At 32.3% G+C, this 26821-nt stretch overlaps 2 protein-coding genes across 2 annotated transcripts in view; both read right to left on the bottom strand.

Annotated features, from left to right (window-relative positions):
• Positions 1 to 25417, bottom strand: part of LOC133188066 (uncharacterized) — a 32643-nt gene extending 7226 nt beyond the window's left edge. The window contains exons 1-4 of the mRNA XM_061323455.1: positions 25372 to 25417; positions 24641 to 24778; positions 22398 to 22523; positions 22063 to 22180 (exon numbers count right to left, since the gene is read on the bottom strand). Coding sequence (XP_061179439.1) covers positions 22063 to 22180; positions 22398 to 22523; positions 24641 to 24778; positions 25372 to 25417 — 428 coding nt within the window. The remainder of the gene's footprint in view (positions 1 to 22062; positions 22181 to 22397; positions 22524 to 24640; positions 24779 to 25371) is intronic.
• Positions 12559 to 15730, bottom strand: LOC133187488 (uncharacterized). The gene is made up of 5 exons (XM_061322885.1): positions 15594 to 15730; positions 15292 to 15429; positions 14483 to 14608; positions 13788 to 13905; positions 12559 to 12842 (listed from the first exon to the last, which is right to left on the bottom strand). Exons 1-5 carry the CDS (start codon positions 15658 to 15660, stop codon positions 12614 to 12616), a joined length of 678 nt encoding a protein of 225 aa, XP_061178869.1. The 5' UTR covers positions 15661 to 15730; the 3' UTR covers positions 12559 to 12613.
• Positions 25418 to 26821: the final 1404 nt, after the last annotated feature.

Below are 26821 nucleotides of genomic sequence, written 5' to 3' on the forward strand. Positions count from 1 at the left end.
GATGTGGAAGCTTCTCTAAATCATTAGGTTTGTCAAACTATTACCAACTATGTCAAATTAAGGAAGGTAAAAAGTGGTTCAAACACTCAGTATTTGAACAGAAGGAACAGGAAAAAATATTTAAATTTTTCTATACAAGATCTGCAAGAACTACAAATTGCCAAATTTTCATGAAAACACCACCCGGTAGTGTACCTCCAAGATTATTAAAATCATTACTGGTAAAGGAAATGAATATGATATCCTTTGTTAAAAAACATCCAATCTTGCTTTATGTGGGATAGGTCCACTAAAGGGGTTAAAGTTTATATAGCTTTAAAGAGGATTTTTGTTGCCAGTATAAATAGGGATGTGGATTTTTCAGACAAATATTATATACATGTGATAGAAAATGTTCCATTGGCTGCGATTTTTTTTCCATTAAGTTAATGATAAGAAATGAATTATATTTTTAATTTATTTTTCATAAACAGAAGATTGAAACAAGTAAAAAGGTTTCATTAGATAACACATATTATGTTATAGTTTGTCGGTGATATTTCCATTACTATTTATGGAAATCGACATATGTTTTGCATAACTTTTATATACCAGTAAAAAATCGGCAATTTGAAATCTGAGAGTGTATTAATGCTATCAACACCAATGAAAGTTTTCGTTATTTATAGAACTCTAGAGACACAAACAAAATTGAGAAAATATAAAAAAAAAATAAGGAAAGCAATAAGTGCTCCACGTACTCAATGTCTTCGAGATATATCCTGACATATTTTGGTGCTGCTTACCAAAGAAGTGATGTCCAACGGATATGGAGTTTTGATTATCGCTATCCTCGTTGTCCTGATCTCGCCATCCTTCCAGCCAGCCAGAAGGACAACCAGATTTCGGTTTCACTAAAGTATATGTTCCTCTAGGCCACTTAACTAATAGAAAAGAAAAAAAATTAAAGAAAATCTTAATAATAAAATTGTCATTTTGCTGACAAAAGGATTTCAAATGAAGCCAGTTTTTGCCAAAACTAGTTCTGGTACGCCAATAATTTCAAATCAGTTGCAGTATTTAGTTATAACTATGACTAAATATTAATCTGTCAAGGATTAAGTAAAACATAGCTTTTTTTTCAAGAAAAGATCTTTTTTCCATGGATATCAACTATATGTAAAACATTTTTTCTAAGAAGTTTGATTTGTTTTTTCAATGAATTATGTTTTAAGAAAACTTGAGTTTACGCCTGTGGTTTTGATGTGAGTAATTTGACAAAATATTTATTCTTGAACATATTTTTGCGAATAATTTGGGCCCTAATAGAGTGACTGGCCTCATTTAGGACCCGGAACTACAAATGAATGCATCCATACCTAGAACACAAATTATGAATTTTTGCTTATCGCTCTAAAATAGAGAATCTTTAGTTATTATATTCTATGCAATCCTCCTCGTATATTATAAGATGAACCAGAAAGACGGATGTCGAAAATATTAACACTCTCCACACTGTTACGCATCAGTGTTTCCATTGAACGAATGTACTGCAAGTTTCATATATCATTTGCGCGTCAAATCGTAGACACGATGGAAGCCCAAAGAAATCAGGTGTTTCCTGAAGCAAAACAATTGAGAAGAGTAATTAAGGATATATACGTGCACCTGCAATCGTGAAACTGAAATAAAAGAGCAGACAGAAAATCGTCTTCTTTTCCATGATGAAACCTAGAAGAAAACATCAAAATTAATACTTTCTCAATAATAATGCTTGGAATTTTTATGTTTAACTTTAACACAATATATTAGTTGATCTAGTATTATTAGAAAGATATCAATGCTGCTAAAATTGCAAATGAATAAAAGTTCTCGGAGATAAGCACAATTACATTTATCATTTAAAGCGGTTTTATTCACAGTATTAGCAGCAAAATATATTCACATGTCCGTACAAAACACATTTACCTAAAATTTCTGTATCCACTAGTAAAACTTAACTAAATGGACTGGCGCTTTATTTATTCTTTTTATATGCTCTTTGACAATAATACTATTTTAAACCTGTTGCCAACTTAACGTCATTTTTAGCATATAATTGCTGACTGATGCAATTTGCATTAAACAAATAGTTTTGAAACATGCATATCTCCCATTTTGATTTTGTTCGTGTTAGTGTTTGGATATTGAGTACCAATCCCTTGAATTTTATGTCCCGAAAGGAGATTTGCAGTTTAAGGCAACATATGTTTTTGAATATCACGCATTTCTGATTTAAGCGTAGTTTTGTCTTTTATTTTATTTTTGAGGCAAGTCGTGTGCTTGTAAAGTAATAATATGTACTCTGCTTTAGATAATTATCTGTTCTCAGAATATTCTCAGACGTTGAATTTTATCAAGCAGTACATCTATCTTGTATTGGGAAGCATTTATGCAACAGAAAATGCAATTATTGTATTTCAATTGTAAATAGTTCATATTTGCAAAACAAACTCGACAAATGAAATATTGAGATAACGAACAAAAGTTGAAAAGCTCAAAAGTCCATTGAAACAATACAATTGGGGAGCGGAGCAAACACAAACCTCTAAAAGCATCAGAGGTGAGATCAGGTGCCACGGAGGGGTAACCATCCTTTGTCGACCGGTCACACCCGCCGTGATCTCCTTGTCATCATCGGGCAAACGAAAAAATCAGGGAACAATTCAGTGTGTAAATAATGGCCTAACAATTAGTATGAAAAACGTCAGTCAGTATTCGATTTAACGATAGATTGAATTTGCTGACATGTTCATTGTATCGATCCTTGTTTTATCAACTTGTTTGTCAATAGCTTGCCTCGTTTTAGAAATTGTTAGTACGTAGAGCATGCTCTTTCGTATCGAATCAACTGGGAGACATAATCTCCATATGCAGGTGATAAGGGTATATTGCTACATAAATAAGGGAAGTTGACGATAGAAAAGGTGAAGTCATAATGTTTATCATAAAGCATGGTTGTTAGATTTCCATTAACATATTTTTCTAGTAAAATATCCAAATATGAAACAGACGTGTTAGACTCTGTGGTATATTTTATTTCAAGTTCACTAAGATATATAGAGTCGACATATGAATGAAAGTAACTATTGTTAATTGATAATACGTCATCGATATATCTAAATGTCGAGATGAAGGCCACAGCAAGTGTGTGTAGAAGTTTTTGAATACATTCTGCTTCATATGAAAACAAAAATAGGTCTGCTAATAAAGGGGCGAAATAGGTACCCATTGAAATTCCGACAGAATGTTGGAAGACGTGATCTCCAAAAACTGCATAGATATTGTCAACCAGAAATTCAAGCGTCTTTTTAATATCAACTTTGGAGTACTTGTGTGTACCATCAGAATGTTTTTTAACAAAAATAATTTTGCAAATGGCCAGTGACAAGGTAAGTAAAGAACTGCGAACGATAGTATTGTTCTCCCGCCTACCTCCACGTCAATTTTCAAAAGTGAAGATATTCGAATGATTTTTAATATTTATATTGATATTTATATGGATTTTCATAAAACATTACTTCTTTGGGAAAACAACGAGAGATAACTCTCAAATTTTGGTAAAACACGTGTTTTTCACTATAGAAATCAACGGAAAACGGAAAATATTTTTAAAACATCTTCCCCCCCCCCCCCCCCCGTGAAACAAAAATCTGGACTGTCATTTCACAAATTCATACCAAAGCTTTTTGTGTTTCACGGGGGGGGGGGGGGGGGAGGCATATGTTTATATACAAAAAACGACCAAAATGCTTATTTTTTCAGCAATTTCCAAGTGCTTTACAAATGAAACATTATATTTTACTAATATATATGCTTAATTTTATGTGCATAAACATAAGAAAAGATTTAAGAAACATTTATTCATATCCAAGACTATTTCAGAATATGGTGATGCTTTATAGCCCGATTTCAGTGGAAAATATCGTCTACCCCCCCCCCCCCCCTTACTTCAAGAGCTGGAATTAGGGATATTTTACTATTTAGCACTGGAATGAAAATAATTAATCAATTACCATTGAACTGTTCTTTGTATTAAACAAAGATTTTATGGCCAAATTGTCATCAATATTGAATTAAATGGTTGTAAAATGTAGGCGGGAATCGGGAGTTACCGTGCGTAGTTCTTTACGAGTTTCATTTTTATTGAAAAAGCAACTGTCTAAGATGTCAAAAAGACTGGAATTTATGTTATCGTGGGGAATGGTTGTATATGAAGTTGAAAAGTTTTTATGGTGTTGATTTTGTTAAAATTTTGTGATTTCAAATTTTCTAAAAGTTCCTTTGAATTTTTAAGTATCCACATCTGTTTACACCACTTCTCGAATATATTCTTGTACAATACTCCTGAAGTTTCTCCTTCACTGTCGTTAATATTTTAATGAGGAGTAAAGAAAGAGGCCAGGAAGAACATTTACTGGAAACCACCATGTATCTTTGTAAGAATTTTTATATAGCTTAGGATTCCAACATAAGTATGTTAATTCAAATTCAATTTGATTGTTGGGGATATTAAGAATATTTAAAACTGACATATGATTTTGAAGAATTTCCTCCTTTGAAAGGGAGTTATGGGTATAAGTTGGAATATCCCTTGCAGAATAAAATCCCAGCTCCTCTAAAATACAATTAAAATAATGAGACTTACAAACAAAGAAATGTTGTTACCTGCTTTGTCGCTGGGACCAATATATCTATCTAATTCTTTTTTCACGTCTGAATTTTTGAAGACAGAAGAATAGATGGTTTTCATATTGTCCCTCAATCGCTTAATGCGAGATTTCAACATCCATCTGATACTTTTAATCCATTCGGACAAAGTGTCAGGGTCTTCTTTTTTCATGTTTGGCCTAACCCTAACAAAAAATACTATTGTAAATTATAGTTAACTATAGTTTACTATAGTTAACTATAGTTAACTTTAGTAAATCAAAGTTTCAAAGTTATCACTATTGTAAATCAAAGTTTTCAAAGTGATCACTATAGTGTCATAGTGATCACTATAGTGAATCAAAGTTTTCAAAGTGATCACTATATATATAGTAAATCAAAGTTTTCACCAAAGTAAATAAAAGTTTTCATAGTGATCACTAGGGTAGACTGGGGTAATTTCGACCACTTTTGCTGATTTGTGGCTTTCAATCCACAAAACACGACTGTTTTCAAATGTACTAGTTTAAAAAAGATTAAAAGTAATTGAGAATGATTTTTTCTTTATATTTTTTGCTTTAGGAGTTAAAAAATGCATAAAAAAATAATGAATTGGTTTAGAAATAAGTACAAGCATGTTGCATGGGTTAATTTCGACCGGCCTTGGGGTAATTTCGACCACAACAAACATCAAAAAGAAAGATAACTCTTGCAATGCAAGTAAACTTTACCCGTCGCGTTTTATTCAAAATTTATGGTCCGAGAAACTGTATTGCGTTATTTAGAAATACGTGTATCTATCTCTATCTCTCTCAATAAAAAGATTAAAATGGATAAGTACTAGTATCCATACAGTAAAGAATTGGGTTGGGTTACTTAAGCTTTTCAATGTTGTCTTACACACATCTTAATTCTTGTTCCGATTCTAAATTCTGCTTTTAATTTGCTAACTCTATATTTTAAAATTGTATAATAAAATTATGCAAATAGATAAAATTTTCTCAGATTCCACAAATAATTTCTTTGTTATGATTTTTAAATTGTTCAACCCAAAGGGGATTTTATTTAATATTGTCTTTTCACAACAGAATCATTCAAATTGTATATACAGCTGTATATATATATATGTATAAGGTTTGAGCATAGCATTAGAATTGCGTAATCTATATTTTTCTTCACTAATTTTTACCATATACCCATTCATTTGGAATGCGTTGTTTTATGTATATTTTTTTACGTTTTTTTTTAATTCTTAAAAGAGATAGATCCTGAGAAATTAGATCAAGTCAATTAAATACATCGTCGGAAACCCACGGTCGGTCGAGACCGACCATGCCGGGGTTTCCGACGATGATTAAATAAAGATTTCCAGAAGCAAAGTCCTCTGAACCCCCCCCCCCCCCCCCCAAAAAAAAAAACAAACTCAAAGAAATCATTTATTTCGTGTAACGTTTTTTTTGTGTGTGTGTTTCAAGATTGTTGAGGCTCTTTTGGTGTGTTGTTCTGATATTTTGAGTACTATTTGGATTTGTTTTTTTACCTGGACTGTGTGATACGATCTTAATACGACTGATTCGTTGGTTTTCGATAGCCTCAGTCTTGCCCGTCAAACGCATTCGTAATGATGAAAACTGAAAAAAAAATACCAAAACCTGATTTTTTTTTTTTTTTTTTTACATATATTTAATATTGCCTGCATCCTCTCTTTTGTTAATTTGACGGGTTTGGAATCTGATGGATTGCTCTCGCCATGTGTTATTTCAAAGCCAGTGCCGACTCCGTGTTCTCTCGCACCTCGATCAGTGATGTACCGTCGTGAACGGCCCGAACAATATATATAGCTAGGCATGCATATGTTAATTAATCTGACATATATTTTTTTAAAATATAAAAGGTTATATGTAGTTTATATTGTAAATATACAGTATAATCTTTTTTTTTTGGAAGGTCTAACTCTACATTGCATTAAACAGCTGTTAAAGACAACTTACACATATTTCAGAATAAGTGGTCGAATTTACCCCGCGTCCTTAAAATCAGTAGGGGTAATTTCGACCAAAATCATATGGACGTTTCTTGTGCATTTTGAGAGAAATCCAAGATAAATTTGTAAAATTCTGCAACTTAAAGATATTCCAAGAAAAAATAAAACAATTTTAATTTAATTCGTGCTGTAGACTGTTGAACAAGGTCAAACTTAAAAAGAGGTCGTACGAGTTGTCTCTCTTGCATTTCCTTGATCAAATCAAGCGCACTGAAGACGGGGACATCGAACGTCAAACTAGAGACATAAATAATAGTAAAAATATTATTTATATCTCTGATCAAGCTATATTTGCGATGAATAATTATACTAGGAAACACTATTTGAGGAATAGTTTTCTAAAATTCCGAATAAATTAAATTTGTCTCAACACTTCCGTACATCTTTGTGTGGTGTTGTGTTCCTGTGGTCGAAATTAAACGGTGGTCGAAATTACCCTGACTTACCCTATAGTTGTCATGGATTATCCGCGAGTTTATATAAACGTAACGTAAAATATTATGACGTCACAACAAAGTTAACGTTACATAAACTCGCGGAAAATGTTGTGGAAAGAAATAAAAGACGTCTTAATCGTATAGTGGTTTATTTGAGACTTGTTATTATCTATAGAAACAAACGAAAGTATTATGACGTCACAACAAAGTTAACGTTACATGAACTCGCGGATAATCCATGACAATAGTTTTTCAAAGTTTTCATTGTTATCACTATAGTAAATCAAAGTGTCAAAGATTTCACTGTAGTAAATCAAAGTGTCAAAGTTATTACTATAGTTAACTATACTTTTCATAGTGTCAGAGTTATCACTATAGTTAACTAATAGTTAACTATTATACAGTTATGGAATGGGTATGAGGGAAATAGCAAATTTATGGTTCCCCGAGGGAGGAAACTAGTTTCCTGCCGAGGGGAACCATAAATTTGCTATTTCCCGAGTACCCATTCCATAACTGTTTTATTATACCGAAACAAACAAAGGAGATTTATTAACTTAAGACTCAGACATTTTTAAAACAATATAGAGGCATTTATATAAATAATCAAAAATGCGCATGATTCCAATTTTGTTAAATATGTAATGCATCAATACGGAAAAAAATATAATTATTAAAAAAAATAATAATTTCACTAACATTTCGAAGGATTATCGTTGTCCTCTTTTTGCTTAGAAATTCCAGTATGATTTTGACATCGCATGTCAAAATGTTTTGACGTCATAGGTACATTGCTAATAACATTACGTCCGTCACGGACTCGAGATTCCTTGAACGCTCCGCCCGCTGTTCAGTTTAATTGGTTAAAATTAATAATAAATATTCATGAAGGAGTAGTCCCAGGGAGTAGCTCTGATTTTTCAGGGAGTAGTCCTCAGATGGGGGAAATAGTATCTTCTCGGGGAAATAAACAGTTTTGTGGTATTAATTTTATATAGAGTAATAAGAGTAGAGGTAAATAAAGTAAACTATAGTTAACTATTGTATTTTTTTGTTAGGGAATCTTCCAAAGAATTCATAATATTTATGAAATTATGACACCAGTTGAATGATCGGGGTTCCCTTAATTTTGGCCCCTTCAAAATAAGTGATTTAAGGTCCTTAACTATATTTATGTCACTAGTAATGAATCATCTAGCAGGACTATAGTTGTAGGGTGAAGAAGAACATGAACATGTTGGAGGATTATGTTTCATATGTTCGATATCTAGGCACTATAAAGTTAGTTTTGTAATTAAAAAGTTTGGAAGCAATAGTCGCTGTATATTTGTAAGAAATACAAGGTGTAAACTTCAACTTGAAATATGGTGGAATACAAGACTGGACCCTTTCGTGATTAAGAATATTACTTACATTAACTGCGTCAATTCTTTTGTTGGCAAATTGAAGTTTAAGGAATAAACGGGTTGTTTGAGCAGTATTTTCTTCCGTAAAACGTGGCGGTTTAAAAAGCCTGTGATGTGCAAAATCCATAATCACAGATATTATCCTATATTTGGTGTCGAAGAATCCAAATATAGACTTTTCTTGAGCTATTCAAATAGACTAATTAAAACTTTCAAAGGGACAGAGTAAAGTTTGGTGCAAATGTGATGAAGACCTAACTGTTTATTTACATAAGGTAGTAGTGAATCAATGGAGACATCGTGTATAATAGGTTTATTGTTAGACCGATGTCCATGACTACGCTTACGTCTCTGTGTATTGTTAAAAAGACCCATCACATTCACATTGCTACACTAAGGACTTGAAAGATTCCCAACACTATCGACCTTGTCATTGTTACCATACCTTGTTTCCAGTATTTTTCTTGTTGTCTACGGAAAGGTGTACTCAATGATGGGCTATTAGTATGATGGTAAATCTTCTCTAGAATTCTAACTTTGATAAAATAGAATGATCAGGTAAATTAGAGTCTTGTAGAGAAGCTGCTGGTCCCTGTTGTAATTTGAAATCTATGTCCCGATCTGTATAGAATAACTTCTTATATTTAGGAGAGATGCATTCAGACTTCGTCCTTCCTCTGCAGAAAGAGTTTTTAAAAATGTCCTGGCATTCAACAAGCTAGGAAAAAAGAGTTTCTCCCTGACTCTTAATTTCTTGCTTATTAAGAAGTGGAGAGTATTGATATGACTGTATGAGACATTTTGAAAATCGCTTTTTATTTGCGAAGTAACGCGCAATCGACTTCTAGGTAAAAATTATTCTGGCATTATTTTTATTACTGTAGATTATATTATACACATCCACTGGCTCTGAGTGGGAAAAGTCTTTCGTCAAACCGCAACAGGAACTATTCCTCGAGGGCTTGCTAGAGAAATTATTATGGCTCTATATGGAGGGGCATGATATTTTTGAAATTTGAAATAACGAGAACTCGAAGGAAATGTTTATCAACACTAACCACTAACAAACGTATTTACTTAGATTACTAAATTTTTGCGACACATTATTTTCGCAAGAAAGTTTAAACTGCGGAATAATGGGTAATATGCAGCGCTGAATAGCTTAATGGATTCAAAATCAACTATGAAATGATAATTTAAACCAATGTTTTCTCAGAAGACCGCGTGAAATTATACTCGCCCATTTCATTATTTTGACTGTAGCAGATGGAAATGACATACGCCGCATATTTCAAATCGTTCAGCGGTTTTAACTTTCGTGTCCTGAAAATTTGGTGATCTATAGTAAATGCGGTTGTCAAAATTGCTGCGTGTTTTGATAAACATTTTCCTAAGAGTGCCCATTATTTCAATTTTTCAAAAACATCATTCATTTCATACAGAACCACAATAATTTCCTATGTAATAATAGATTAATGACATTATATATTGACATATCCAAAGGTGACGATTAGGCATAACAGGCCGATTGCAATTATATACTTTTTTTATCAATGATTTGTTATGCAACTATGTGGTATATTTGTTGATAGCACATATCACTTTAATAAGCAAATCATAACAGAAAATTAATATTTATCATTGAAACATTCTTATGTGTTAAATTAATTTTTTACTCACACATATCTTTTGATGTTTGATTTTTATTGCATTTGCATTTGACTTGTTATATAATATACACCTGCATAGACACACTAAGAGTACCTATAGTATTTTGCATAATTATCGGAAATTATCTGTTGTCTGTGATAAAGCACAGAATGAAATTACAACATTCAGTCGGCGGAATGGTAACTGAATGCCCACTGAATGGTCACTAATAAGTCACTGAGAGGGCCTGTCAGTGACTTTTCAGTGCTCTTTCAGTTACTTCAGTCGACTGAATGGCAGGTACTTTTCAATGGCCTTTAAGTTATCTTTTAATTAAATAATCTGCTTATTTTTTTAACTTAGCAAATTTATTATACTTTTTTCCTATTATAATGGTATCAAATTTATCTATTTTCAAATTTAAAAAAGAATGAATAAAAGTGAATCAAAAAAAAATCTTTGACACATCCCGGGGTCTAATATCCGGTTCACCCCACTTGATAACCTGTAACCTTATCCATTACGCCACGGAGATTTATTAATATAATTGCCGATTAATATTAATAAATGTGTAGAATTGGGACTCTTAGGTCACCTGTTATCGAGGAGCTTGTCGATATGTATATACAATGTATCCTGTATATATTTTATATATTCTATGTGAATTTGGCAGATTTTCGGAGCAGACTAATTGTTACACGCCTTTTATCGGGATTATACTAATAATCGACGATGGGCACCTTTTTTTGTACAGAAATGATTGGAGTTCACTCTTCATTTGAGAGAATGTTGTAAATTCTACTCCTAGAAAATTATATTACAAGATTTTAAAAGGATTTTTTATAATCTAATACATCATCTGATTTTTCAGAAATAAAATTACTTTCAGAAGAGACATAAATAATTCAGCCTCTTCTATCACTCCGAGAAATTCCATGAAAACTAATCGCATAAGATGGACGAAAAAATTATGCAGAAAATATAATTAGATCTGGAAAAAATAGAGTTTTTTGTTTAAAAGCAATGATTTTTTTTTATCATTTAACAGTTACATGAACTATATTCAATAAGCTTGTAAAAATATCTATCATGGATTTATGCTTTTTATAGAAAGAAAAAGAGCAAGTTCTTTGACAATTTATTAAATTCTGACATGAATATTGGATTGTAATGTTTTATCTTTTAAAATTATTTTAATTTTCTTAATCTTTTTTGTGTAACTAATGACAAATTCTTAAACAATTTTTATTTCTTCCAATATTTTATGTATCTTTCATTATATTAAGACATATATTTTATGGTTTATAATCGCAGCTTAAATTTTTATTAAACAATTTAAATATAATTGAACATCTACCCATTATCATTTCAACGTATTCAAGACATGAAAAGATATAAATAATTTTATTAAATTTTAAAGAAATGGTTACTTATACACCAATAAAACGCCGATGAAAATTTCTGAAATGACGACTGAAATAAAACTGAAAGGTCACTGAAAGGCGACAGTTAGACATCGAAAAGGGCACGGAAAGGTTACTAAAAGATAACTGAAATGTGTCGGCTGAATGGTGACTAAAATGTGCCCGAATTGTGGCTGAAAGAATGCCGAAAGATCTCTAAAATGTACCTGCCATTCAGCGACTGAATAGCCATTGAAAAGTCACTGAAAGCCACTTTTCAGTTTTAACTGAAAGGTCTTATTTCTTACTGTGAAGTGATGACGGACTAAAAAAAAATCTACAAACAACTCAAAAACTCAAATCTGTGAACCATCCACTGTGGACCAGTCATATCCGCCTTGAGCTCTATGTATTGATCAGGTAGACGGAATATTCTGTAGTCAAATTCAGTATGAAAACAAAGGCCTAAAATTCGGAAAGAAACACGTCAGCTTAAATACGACCGAATGATAGGTTATATTTGCAAACAGAGTCATTATAATAACCATAAAATTTACGAAATGCTGACTAAAATCCCTGTAACATCAACTTATCTGCCAGTAGTCTGTCTGGGTTTAAAAATTGTTCGTACTCAGAGCATGCTTTAGAGTATCGAAAAAGTTGGGAGACGTAAACACAATATGCAGGTGATGTGAGATTATTGCTACATAAATAAGGTCAGTTAACGATGGAAAAAACTGAAGTCACCTGGTTTGTCATACAGTTTAGTTGTTAGTTGGCCCTTATAATCTATAGTTAGTAAAACATCCAAATATGAAACATATTTTACAGATTCTGTGACAGCTTTTATTTCGAGTTCAGTGGGATATATCAAGTCGACATCTGAATGGAAGGAACTATAAATGAAAAATTGAAAGAACATTGCAGGTCGTGTATAGAAAAAAAAACCCTCTTAAAAACTATTTTATTCAATATAAGTTTTACATTTGCAAAATCTGACTACATTTATAATGGGAAATAGTAGCAGTAGTAGAGGTTATGGTTTCTTCCGCCGGCTCCAAAGGGATAACTTCCGGATACCGAGTTTTTGTTGTTTTTATCCTCGTCATCAAAATGCACCTTCTCTTCTCTGACGTACATACCCCTGACTAACTGACACTGCGACGTAAATCTCAACAGATAGAATGGTTGTGCTGTCGGCAGAAGTATCTCATTGGTGTAGGAACCGTCTTTTCTGTAGTATAAAGTAATTTACAAGTACAATCAATCTACCACAGTAGATGATGTAAATGAACACTTCAACTGATCATGAAAAAGACGCCTCATACCTGTAAAGAACCAGTGTTGCCACAGGCATATTTAAAGCAATGAATGTGTTTCAACAAGATCGACCTCAAACTTTGCTGAATTAACCTCCGCAAAAAGTTTAGGGGGTAAATGAGAATCATATTTGATGCATATCTGCTCATCCATAACATTTGCATAATTTTGTATTTGAAAAGCATCAAAATTGTAGGCAATCTTAGCTCGAATGTTAACTATTGTGAGACAGAGAGGATTCAATGTTACTCATATGAAGGAATTTGCAATATGACCTTTATGCATATCATAGTCGGACGGATAATACGAAACATTAATTAGGCGATGTAGATGAGTAAGTGATATGCAAGCTGTGTTTCTCTTACTGGCCTGTCTATCGTTGATAATCCATAGAAACACATCTTCAGTTAGTTTCAATAAGATCTTAAGAAAAATAGTGTAGTTCCAAATGACATTATACTGGCAATTGTTTTATCTTATGATATGTTCCGAGGAAGAAGGTACACAATTTTAAGGCAATTTTTAATTCAGGATTTCAATAATTTACTTAACAGTCAAAAAATAAGCGGATCAAAATCAAATAAATAAATAATTAATTGAGATGTTTATATAATCCACCCCAATCTGATCTGTTTAAACTAGTATACCTACATGTAAGATACATTCATTTTGTATGTAATGAAAAACAATTTTTGCTTTTGCTACCATAACCATCATTAAGTATGTTTCCTGGAATAGTTGCTTTTTAAAAAATAAATCCTATTTTACTTTGGAGGCAAATCGCAGTTTTTTTCCTTCATTCTTGTTGCAAACTTTTTTTTACCTGATGATACAATTTTATTTAGTTAATTATATGTACCTGCAGCAATATTCAATCCTGGTATTTTTGTTGTAGCTGCCACTGGGTAGTGTTCCACCAAGAGAGTTTTTATTTCTAGAATCCTCGTCATCCCAGTGTATGCTTCCACTTTTAAAACCTAGCATGCAGTTTAAGATACAAAAAGGAAACAATGTTGGTTAATGAAAAGATTTGAATTACTCACAAATTAGATGGAAAGTAGATGTGCAAATCAATTAAAAGCTGTTCACACATCATGACATATTGTGAAAGTGATGTTCTTTAAATAAATTAAAAGCTAAACTTGATTCGTAAAAGGAATTAGTTTATCATATTTCTCTCATTTGCACTCTTTCTACAACCCCTATACATGCCGTTCACTTGGTCACGGTTCAATATCATATGCTTTTCAGGTGGACGTACTCTACATTACCCTTGTACATGTTAAATATCTGGAGAGACAAAGTAACTGTGTGCTTCTTTCACGACAGGAGGAATATTTACCAAAAATATAACAATAGTTGTACAGGTCATTGCAGTATACAAACACATATACACGTAAAATGCAACAAAATGTGAACAAAGGTAATGTATGCTGCAGGTAGCCAGAAAGCAAGCAGTGGTAACAAATATGAAGTGGTGATATCGGAGATAGGAAATAATACAAGTCGTGTTCAGCTTTATTTGAATTTGTAATATTGGCCAAAATGCCTTACCTGTCGGTGGACAAGTGGCTCCATGCTTAAGAATGCAATAGTTCCCAGCAGGCCAGAACCCTTCGTCATTTATGTCATTAGGGTCTTTGGTGCAATAGTAGAACTTCATATTTCTGCCAAAGTCACCTATGGCAAATTCATTAATCTCTTATTTTTCTTTTGATTCAGTTAATATAAAGTAATTTCTACATCAATTAAGTGGTTCAGTAAATAGTATAATTTGAATGAACATGATTTTAGTATCGTTTACGTGTACATAGTAAAGAAAGCATGAAACATCGTCAGCTATTATACAGGGACTCGTCTTACAAAACAACTTCCGACTAAGTCCAAAAATTGTAAAATCTAGAACAATCAATAACCATATTACAAATTGCCTGCATAAATATATTTTTCTTAATTCCTTTTTAAAAGATTAAAACCATTTTCATATAAGGTAAAAAAGTTATTTGTGAAATTATATTTTTTTAATCTTAGTCGTTCTTTTGTGAAACCGGGCCGAGATCTGTAATGCAAGGGTAATTTTTGTATTGAATATGTAATTAGCAACTGACTCTAGTAATCAATATCTACATTACAAATGTGTATCAAATATTAATGGCTTTTATTATATGACTGAAATTGTAATTTCAAACATAAAGAAATCATACTCTAGTGCAAAACCCCCCCCAACGAATTTTGTTCGATCGTTATTTGATGTGTACACGCAGATAAGACACTGACATATAGATGATAAAAGACATGAAATGTTGCGATGCTTAGATTTTTCATCAATGATTCCATTTCCTTGTAAATTAACCTTTTCTTACCGAAGAAGTGATGTCCATCTGCTAAGGAGTTTTTGTTATCGTCGTCCTCATTATCCTGGTGTCGCCATCCCTCCAACCAGCCCGGTGGACATCCGGATTTAGGTTTGACCAATGTGTACGTCCCTCTCGGCCACTTGACTGATAAGGATAAATGTAAATAAGACAAAATACACAATAATTCAAATTTTTGAAATCTCTTTCATTATTTTCTTTTGAATTTTTTTTTCTCCAACATATTAACTTTTTTTTTGAAAGCGGGAGAACAGAGTATAAAACTGAACCTTTTCATAAGAACACAATACCTGCTGAAATGCTACTGATCCAGCATATGAGAAGTAGGGAGATTGTTCTACTGAAGTGCTTATCCATTTTCTTATTCCACTATCGAATTATCAGAATAAAACTTGTTAAGTTAGAATTCAAAGAATGGGAAAAAGAGACAGTGTTAGATATGGCTAGTGAATAGCTTTAAAAGAACCTGCTACAGATTAAATAGATATTAGCTACAGTAAATAGTCACGTACGCACAAATAATGCGACAGGTTAAAATGACATTTTATTAATTTCATTCTTTTACCCCATAGCTCATCTTTTTTTTTAAGAATAATATATATTTTACTCACTTTTTTACGTCATCACACATCTGATGCTAATCGTGCCCGTCAATTAGGTACTTTGTTACCGGCCTCAGGAGCCGCTAAGTTGTTTGTTGTTGTGTCACAATATGGGGAAAAGGAGTCGTTATTTTTCACGGTTTCGATAGAACAATTTGTTGTTTTTATCAGGGATGTATATAGTATTTTATTTCATAATTATATTAGTATAAAAAAGTCCATGATTTATGCTCTTTTCACTCATTTGTACTGTTTTAAAGAATTCATCATAACACGTGTAAGGTAATATTGAAGATGGAAAAAATGTTTTATATTATTCTCTTAATTGTTGTTGAGGTTACATTTCCATAATTTTTTTTCATTTTTCATTATATTTATTAATGATTTTACAAAAGGTTTACGAAAAGTGCTCCCCAGAGTGTTTGTGGGTAAGATACATGAATATATGTAAATCTTTACCAATTTCCGGATAATTACAAAAAATGTACAGTACTGCGTTGCTAAATTTTGTTTTGAAAAAATCCATGGTATCATGATCATCACATTGAAAGTTTGCTGCCGAATTGATGCCTTACATCAATACATTATATAGTTAATGTTTTAGTAACAAATAATTGAATATTTTTCTTTAGGCACACAGATGATTATAACCTTCTGTTTCATTGATAAATCATTCATTTTATTTTTTTTAACCGCACTTTAATCAGGTGTAATCTTTAGTGGGCCAGGATACAGTGGAGCCTAGTTAAACAGGACGCCAATAATCTGAAAGCTTCACCTTCTGGCCGAAATTTGTAGGGAACAATTTATATTTATACATACTCAGTATATTTTAGTATTCCGCATGCTTCATTAATCCAAACAATTTTTTGAGGAAAATAAGCGTCCGGATAAACGAGACTCTACTGTATTTATATTGATATAACTTTTGAAAACGTCTTCAAATCACTACGAATGTACTCAGAACCTTTTCTTTTTCGGTGTTCAGCAAAGTATAATACCCGAGGACTTCTCACAAACTTCAGCGAGACAATGCACACCGAAACTTTCAAAGGATCTTGTTACTTATTTAAGGATGTACAACTTGCCCACCTCCAAAATTCTGTCGTTCTTTTTCTATATTTTATACATGACTGCATCTACTATGTCTATGCACATTTTGGAAAAAAAAGTTTGTGTCATATTTGGACAGGAAGTTTCATAGGTTACCTTCCTTTGGCTGTTCGCGAGGACAAGAAATTTTAAGCCAACTCTAAAGTCCCTGATTTTCAAACAAAGTCAGATTTGAGTACATGCAAAGTTTCACTTACTCATTGATTTAACCATTTATCACTCAGATAAAGTAATTTTGTAGGAGTACACATAGACAAAAACAATTCTGAGCAAACTTCAACTGAAAGGCTGTGGTTCATTTTAGCCTTGAAAAATGCGTGTTTTCAATTTAAAAACCACATATATATATATATATATATATATATATATATATATATATATATATATATATATATATATATATATATATATATATATATATATATATATATATACTTTATGAAAAATCCAATTTTTGGTACAGTAAAGTATTGATATATCCAATGAAAAAAATCAAGAATCACAAGACTCAAATAATCATTTTAACTGTAAGCGCTTTCTGCCTTTTAATGACTCTTCAGACAGTTACAAAATGAATATGAAATTTCTTAGTAACGTTCCTCTCTCTCTCTCTCTCTCTCTCTCTATATATATATATATATATATATGGTTTTTAACAACGTTACTAAGCAATTTCATATTCATTTTGTAACTGTCTGGAGAGTCATTAAAAGGCAGAAAGCGCTTACAGTTAAAATGATTATTCGAGCCTTGTGATTCTTGATTTTTTCATTGGATATATATATATATATATATATATATATATATATATATATATATATATATATATATATATATATATATATATATATATATATATATATATATATACTAGTAGATAAGGTCATCAAAATAATAATTGTTTGCTATCTTCCGACTCAAGGTAAAAAAAATGGGTTGGTAGGTAGGTGGGAATTTTTTTTCCTTGAAAATTTCAACATACATATTGACGGGATGAGATAATTGAGGAATTAAAAGAAAAAAATTATCGTTTCCTGGAGGTTAAAAAAAGTTTTTTAGCCAGTCAGTTGGAAGAGGGCTAACAAACATTTTTTTTTAAAGATGGCCTAAAGCATGTAATTGACGTTTACTTTAAGAACAATTCTGAATAATACCTTAAAGCTTCCGTTTATACGGACTTTAAGAAATATCCCCAAACTAAACTAGTCTTGCCTTGGTTAAGGGCGAAGTTTGGTAGGGTTTCAGTGAGTCATATAGCCACTGATGGGATCAGATGAGATCTGTGTTGCTTATGTCCAGAGTCGTATACTTGAAAAACTAATCAGTGTTTCAGCATCCAATCAAAGCAATGCAAGAATGAAGTCACCAACAATAAAAAAAGCACCAGTGAGGGATAACAATTCTCCGACCCAGGGGTTTGGCATCCGATCCTTTCAGTAGTTAAATGACTCACAGAATCCCTACCAAACTTCGCCTTTAGCCAAGGTAAGACTCGCTTAATTTTGGGGATTCTGTTACGTCATACTAATTCCGGAATCATATGGGAGTTCAAAGAGATACTCAAACACTGATTAGAGTAAATACTAAAATTCACTATAAGACAACAATAACAAGAATACTGGAACCTCCACCATTATTATGCCAAACCTCCTCCCCCCACTCTTTTAATGTATCCGACCTAATTTATCTGTATGAGAATATGGGTAAAAATAACTTCAGTTACCGCAGTCTTGGACATTGTTCATACAATAAGCCAAAAATATACGATGTTTCATTTGATTCTCTATCATTTCGACAATAAACAATTAGGTCGACATAACATTCGCACTAACCTTCACTCTTCTACCCTTTTAACTTTAACTGGATTATTCAAAGAAGCTAAAGCAAGTCATTACTTGGATTCGTCAAAACCGGAATACATACAAGTGTACTCGTATGTGATTATGGATGTTGCCCAATACAGGCTTCATGTGTTACGGAAGATAATACTTTCGAATCAATCTGTCAATCACGAAGTTAATTTTGTTAACAAAGGGATAGACGCTTTTAACTTTAACAACATTCTTCATAATAAAAAAAGCTCAGTCTTGTATTTGACCATATTTCAAGTTGAAGTCTATACCTTGCATTTCTTACAGATAATCCTCAAACATTTCATCCAACATTTTCAATTATAAACAAACTCCACAGCTCATAGATATTGGCAATCTAAAACAAAATCTTCCTAAGTGTTCTTGACACAAGTTGTTATTCCTCTTCTTTCAACTATACAGTCCACCTGGACACATCACTACAGGTGATGTAAGAATAGTTCAATACTAGAAGATGTGCAATTGGTAACAATTTATTCTGTCATTCCTAATCATACAAAGTTCAACAAATCTCGGTATTGCATTTTATGAATGCTTTTAAAAATATAACAAATTTAGTACATGAATTATTAATTTTCTTTACAGAGGAGAATAATAACAGTAATACAGATTATGGTTTCTTCTTCCAGCTCCAAATGGGTGACTTCCGGATACCGAGTTTTTGTCGTTGTGATCCTCGTCATCAAAATGCACGTGCTCTTCTCTGACGTACATTCCTTTGATCATTTGACAAGGGGAGGCAAATCTCATCAAATAGAATGGTTGTACTGTTGGAAGTTCTATTTCCCTGGTATATGAACCGTCTTTTCTGTGATAAAAAATTATTTAAATTTAAAATCATACTAAAAGGGTAGGAAGAGTAACAGTTAAAAAAAATTCACAGAAATATCTAATTTTGTAACCAAGGAACACAGACAAATTTGTTGAAATCAAAATCCGACAAAAATACATCTTTGTATAGCCTTCTTGAGTGCCAAGTGTTATTGAACTCGTTATAAAACTGGAAGAGTAAGGTTAAAAAAAATTCGATTTTAATAACCATGGGTAAATTTTCCCCCTACCATCGCTTAAGCTCTCTGACAACGTAATCATTTATATGTCAGACATTTCCCAGGTAGCATTATTATAAGTCCTTTTGGCGTATTATACCGAAACAGAGTCACCAAATTTTCTTCTTTATACAGATAATGGTCTGTGAAATTACGAACTCAGTTGTATCCATGATGTATAAGACGACAGATCTCTTTTTTCTCGAAATATCATTTGTGGACACAAACTATCCAAACTGTTGTGATAAAAAAAAATAAGGAGGTTGGGTGGTCAACGAATTACCAAAAGATCCACTTAAAATGTGACACATGATTTTTTTTCTAGCCATAAAGTATTATATTGAAAACAATAAACATGCTCCAGCTATATTTATATATTTAATTCCCTATATGTAATTCCCAATATGTTTAATAGTATAAAAATGACCACAAACCCAAATTACTAAACATATCCACTTTTAAATATTAAGTATAATTTTCTAGCTATAAGCCATTATTAAAAATAACATGCTTAAACTATAATATTTCATGTAATATCTTATATGTTTAAAATAAGAGCTCTACTTTTCCAGGATGTTTAAATAGTCTGAAAATGGCCCTGGCCACCAAACCCCCTTAAAAATAATCCACAACAGAAAAAGACACGGACGCATTTTTATATATCGGTATAGCTCATTTGAACTTTTAAGCAGAAACATGCATGGTGATTTATATGTGAAACCTCAGATTCTCCTCATAAGTACTTTGAAATTGATATTAAAAGGATGCTCAAGTTTCTCATTGATAATGCTAAGGAAGTCTTTGGAGACCAAATCTTCCAACAATCTGTTGGAAATCTTATGGGTACTAACTGAGCCCCCTGTTTTTGTATTTTGATGAAGCAGAATTCATTAAAAATTCTACATGTTTCTGTAGTCTTAAACAGGTATATCGACGACCTTTTATCAATTAACAATATTTATTTTCATTCACACGTTAATTTGTTATAAATCACATTGAACTCGAAAAAAATGGCACCACGGAGATTAAACATCTGTTTCATATTTGGATGTTTTACTAGAGAAGGCATTAATGGCAAACTAACAAATAAACTTATGATAAAAGTGATAACTCAACTCTTTTATCGTCGACTTCCCTTATTTATTTGGCATTTTCTAATATCTCCTGCATATTATATTTATGTATTCAGTTAATCGATACAAAAGAGCATATACTGCGTACATCTGATATTAGATGATGTTACAGTATCAACAATCTCATTTAAGACAACAACAAGCAAAGTCTATGCAAATTCAAAATTTCATACAAATAACCTTGTTTGCAAATCATACCTGTCGATAGGACTTTTTTTTAAAATACAAAATGTTAGGTCATTATTTATTTTCATATTAGATTAACTACGGATAATTCTGTTTACCCGATAAGGTCAGAATGTTCAAGGTGGGTGTGATCGGTCTAGAGGGAATACTCATTCCTCCATGCATGCAGAATGCATATGCATATGCATATACCCCACTTCTGAAGTTTTCAGTTCGCTTTGCTCTCCATTTTGTTGTTTTTCTGTACTTTTAAGCATAATCAGTGTTCGTTATCTTCATATTTCACTCTTTTGACAGTTATCTGGATATAGTTATAACTGTGCGCATTGTTATCCAATTAGGAAAATTTTTAAGAATTCGGTTTTCTTATATTTTAGACTTTTTATGTTTTCAGTATTGAGTTGTTGTAAACTGGTTCCTGGAATGTTCCTTTAATAATGTCTGTAATCTATAATCTTTAAGATAAATGTTCTGTTAGGTACCCAGAAGTCAAATATCATCAAAAGACATGCTGGTTTTTGTATTAACTCAAAGGGCACCTCCATGCTTAATTTCTTTTATTCCTACAAGAGGTTTCAAACTTTGCTCATGTTAAGCCAATACAGTAATACACGTGTTATCTGATCATATTGAAAATCAAAAGGAAAAGCCATCGATTTCATCGTGAATTTTGTCTAACAACTTCTTTTCAAATGGTGACAAGGTTAATGTTTTATTGTAAATTGTGGAAAAGGAGTTTATATATCGTTACATCTATTTCTAATTAAGCTATCTTACTTTCAGCTTTTATCTATTTATAGTATACCTGCAGCAGTAATCAATCCTTGTATTTCTGTCATAATATCCACTGGGTAGAACACCTCCATATGAGTTTTTATTTCTGGAATCATCGTCATCCCAATATAAGCTTCCACTGAGAAAACCTGTGTAGATCACCCCAAAAAATCACCTTTGAAATATCGTGGTGACCATTAAAAAAGAAACATGAGAGCATAAGCTGAATAACTTGAATTTATATGGATAAATTGATTCCGTATGATTTTAACCTTTAAACCATTTAAATATACCGGTTTACTGTCATTGTCACATTCAATTCATCTGTGATGAAATTAGTAAATCATATAAAAGAAAATTTTCAACCTTTCGGAGGACATGAGTGTCCTTGCTTTAAAATGCAATAATTCCCGGCAGGCCAGAACCCTTCGTCATTTATGTCATTGGGATCATTGGTACAGTAGTAGAACTTCATGTTCCTGCCAAAGGAACCTGTAAAAATATATTAATTTTAGTTCAATGCTTGTCTTATTTTTCATTTGTGTATCCCAAAAGTCATTTACATGGCCTATTGTTACACGTCCATCGTTATTCATAAAATGTTCTTATGACCAACTTCTTAGAAAACATACAAATCCAATTTCGACTTTACTTTCCACAAATGGACTTGATTGTAAGGAAATTTAGATCATGCTGTTTCTAAATAGAAATTAAGAAAGAGAAAATAGGATGGAATTATTTAAAATATGTCTCAGGAATTAAAGATGTGCATGATATATCTAACGAGTAAGCTTTATTTCATGAAGTTTGTTCAAATAACCACCACCAAGGTCAGAGTAGACGTAAAAGAATCTTTTACATGGACATATACAGGAAAAGTATTCAATGAACAAGGTGAAGATAACCACAGATGTTTGTGAAACACTTATGCCCCCTCCGAAATAATTGTAATTTTTTAAGTCCAAGGGGCATAACTCTGTCAAAAATTGCTCGATCGTACCCAAAACAATACTTGACGTAGATATTCTTATGATAAATCTGTATACCAAATTTCATTTCAGTATGTGCAACCTCTGCGAAGAAAATGAACGGAAACTGTTGGTGGACGGACCGACAGACAAACAGACAGACCGACAAACAGCAGCAAAGCAATATGCTTCGAAGGGGGACATAACAATGTTTGATCAAACGTTTTCTTTTCAAGATCTGCAAGACTACCGTTTGGCAAATGTAAGCAGCACCCGATAGCGTAGATTCACGATTATCAAAATCCCGGCAGCCAAGGAAGGTAAAGAGCCTATGAAATTTTAGGAAAATCTTATTGAAAGGAAGTATTTCAAAATATTTTCTTTAGAAGACTATTAAACAGCACTGTTATGCTATTAAAAATTCACAAATATGATATAAAAATGGTTCACAAAAAGGGTCAAAGTAATACGATATATTTGATATTACAAAATGCTACAAATAAGTTACTTTAACAATCTTTATTTAAAGAAAATTCAATATTTGATATTCTTTTACAAAAGAAAGGCATGAAACGTTGAATTATTACAAAATCATTTGCAGTCGCCCGCGTGGCACAGTGGTTAGAGCGTTCGCTTTAGAGTTGCGGAGTAAGGAGTTGATCCTTACGTTGCAGGTTCGAATCCCACTGTGGGACGTGGAGACCGGTCCTTCGGATGAGACCGTATAAACCGAGGTCCCGTGTCGCAGTAGGTGCTGGCACGAAAAAGATCCCTCTCTGCTCAATAGCCCTGAGTGCCGAGTATAGGTCAAAATTTGTAGCTTTCCACCGGCAAGCGGTGGTGTCTCCATATGAGTGAAAAATTCTCGAGAGGGACGTTGAACAATAAACAAACAAACAAACAATCATTTGCATGTTTATATTTCAAATTATATTTGTTCATGATTTATACACGAATCGCTGGTGTTGTCACTTTCTACAATACAATACTTTGTCAATTTGACGCTGTCATGAACTACCAAAATTATAACAGATCTCCACCAAGGGTAATTTTATGAGCGTAAGTATATGTCTTGATCACTCATTTGTCGTAAACAATTATAATTAGGAAGAGATAAAGGTAAAATCTCTTGTAGATAGTACTTTTGTTTACAATGCTTCAATCATTGATTACAATGAAAGTAATATTTGGGTAAATGAAGCTATTAAGATATACTTCTTACATTTGACACATATTAATTCATTTTTGAATCTCTTTTTATATATCGGTTACAGAAAGAGCTCCATTCACTGGTGATTTTTCAATCAAGTTCATTGTAACAAACCACGCATCACAATTAGAAACAAAAAAAAAATCAGTTCAATGACCAATATATTTAACTTATGTAACTTTTTTTTAAAATTAAATTCATCACATTGAAATCTGATAGTGCAATACTAATATCGTGACACAAACTGTTTTTTTCCCCTAATGAAAGATTTCAATATTTTGAGAACTCTGGAGAATTAAACGTTATTAGGGAAAAATACAAAAAATATACGTAGGAAGGCAATTTTGTTACGGATTGTAGGGAAGCCCAATTTGAGTTCCTAATGTAAGAATGCGTGTTTTTTCATGTAATGATTTTTTGGTGCTACTTACCAAAGAAGTGATGTCCAATTGTCATCGAATTTTCGTTATCATCGTCCTCGTCGTCCTGGTCGCGCCAGCCTTCCAACCAGTTTAATGGACAACCAGATTTGGGTTTGATTAATGTATATGTCCCTCTAGGCCACTTGACTGATAAAAATGAATGAATAACAGGAAACCATTTTAATTTGTTTTAACAAAACTCTTAATGGCTTTATTTTGTATTTTTACTAATTAATAACTGTAAAGATTTCTTCCCTATCAATACCTATGTAAAACACCGTATCCAAATACCTGTCCTGTTTTGAACCTTGGAGTTGGGCAAAGGACAAGGTTTGGTAACGGCCGAATCCGGCCCCTTATTTGATGTAAAAATCCGAACACAGTTAAAATTCTGATACTTTGCACTTAAGAGCTTAAAATGAAGCTTGTTTGAAAACCAGCACTAATTTTGATTCAAAGCTTACACGGAGGCCACAAGAGTGTGAAGAAGTAGGGCATTTTCCCAAATTTCCTCATTTCTGGTGGAATTTCGTCAAATTTGAGATACTTTTCACTTCGGTAAACATAGAGCACAGGTTTGCCTATCTGAGATTTTTATACATAAGATGTATCTGATACTAGTGTATGAAATATGTAAATTAGGTAGATAGGCAAGCTTGTGCTCTATGTTTTCTGAAACAAAATGTGCTGTAAAATCGATGAAAACATGAGAAAATTCGGAAATTGACATATTTTCTGACCTTCCTGTGACCTCTGTGTAACCCATAACTTAGAAACAATACCCATTTTGTGGCAGGAGTGACAACAGGTTTTTATTGATAAACTGTTGCACCATTCTAAAAGACACCCCGAACCAGGGGCCAAAAAGGGGTTTTAGCCTATTTTGTCCTTTAAATGATATTGACTCAAAATTATTTGACAAATTATAGCATTTGTTTCTCTTGGAAAAGAACCTTTCTTAATGTTCTTGTGAATAAGTATCGAGTCCTCATTTTGGTTCGGGAACTTCTCGTCGATGCATGTTTTTTAACAATAAAACTTATAAATTTTGATTTATCAAAAGTGCTTCATAAGATAATGTTTTTATTCTTCATAAGATTCTACATGTATATAAAATTCTTAAACTTTTCTGACAATAGAAAAACACAGAAACCTATGACGAACACTTTTCGCTCAGCAATTTACACTATTACGCATTCATGTCTCCTTTGAACAAAAGAACTGTAATCTGTGCAACCTTCTAGACAAAATGGTAGCCTAAAAAATCTGATTTCTTTTGTAGTAATGTATTGTGATGAAGAAAAATGTTTGCGTGAAATTATTAAGGATAAAACGTGCACCTGCAATTGTGATGCTGAAAAGACAGAATAGACACAGAAAATATTCCTTTTATCCATGATGAATTCTGAAAGAGCAAAAATGCATTATCAATAATGAAGGTAGGCATTTCATTTTGATCCATGTTTAAATTTTTCATAACGAAGACTCGATTTTCCAATATTTTTTTAAAGGAAAAGTTCAGTTCTGCTTCAATTGCAAATGAATTATTAGTTAAGCTTTAAGCGGTTTTAACTAGAAAATGTACAGTACAAATATCTGCTACAGAACATAGATTCCGTGTCGTTTTTACCTGAAATGTTTACACTTTTCGGCTTAACTCGACTAAAAGTATTATTGCCTTATCCCTTCTTTTATATTCTCTCAGACAAATGTATTCGGTATAATTGCTTTTTAAAAACCTGTTGCCATTTTGATGTCATTTTACATAGATTAATTGTTGATGTTGGGTGCATAAAATGAATAGTTTTGAAACATCAATATCTCCAACATCTATGTATTCGTGTTTGGATACTGAGTGCCTACTACTTGAAATAGACGTCCAATTTATCAAAAAGGCAACAGGTGTTTTGAAAAAAATATGCATCTATAATGTTAACCTTTTTTTTTTGTTTTTGTTTTGGGTTTTTAAAAAAAAATATTTGGAAAAAGTCTCATCCATTCTAAAGAATTATTTTGAACTGTTTACCCCTAATTTAACGAAAACGGTTTATAAGGCATGTTCTGAGTGCGATATTTTTTAAACCGAGACATGCTAGTTGCAGATAAATTGGGTTTACAGGGCTTTTTACATTCTCGTTTAAAATCAATATTTGGTACATTCTTTGGTTGGTAGTAGTTTGATTGATATGT

Source organism: Saccostrea echinata, unplaced genomic scaffold (assembly GCF_033153115.1).
Source record: "Saccostrea echinata isolate AGI-Se365-2 ecotype Australia unplaced genomic scaffold, CSIRO_AGI_Sech_v1 ptg000015l, whole genome shotgun sequence".
In the NCBI taxonomy this organism is placed as follows: Eukaryota; Metazoa; Mollusca; class Bivalvia; order Ostreida; family Ostreidae; genus Saccostrea; species Saccostrea echinata.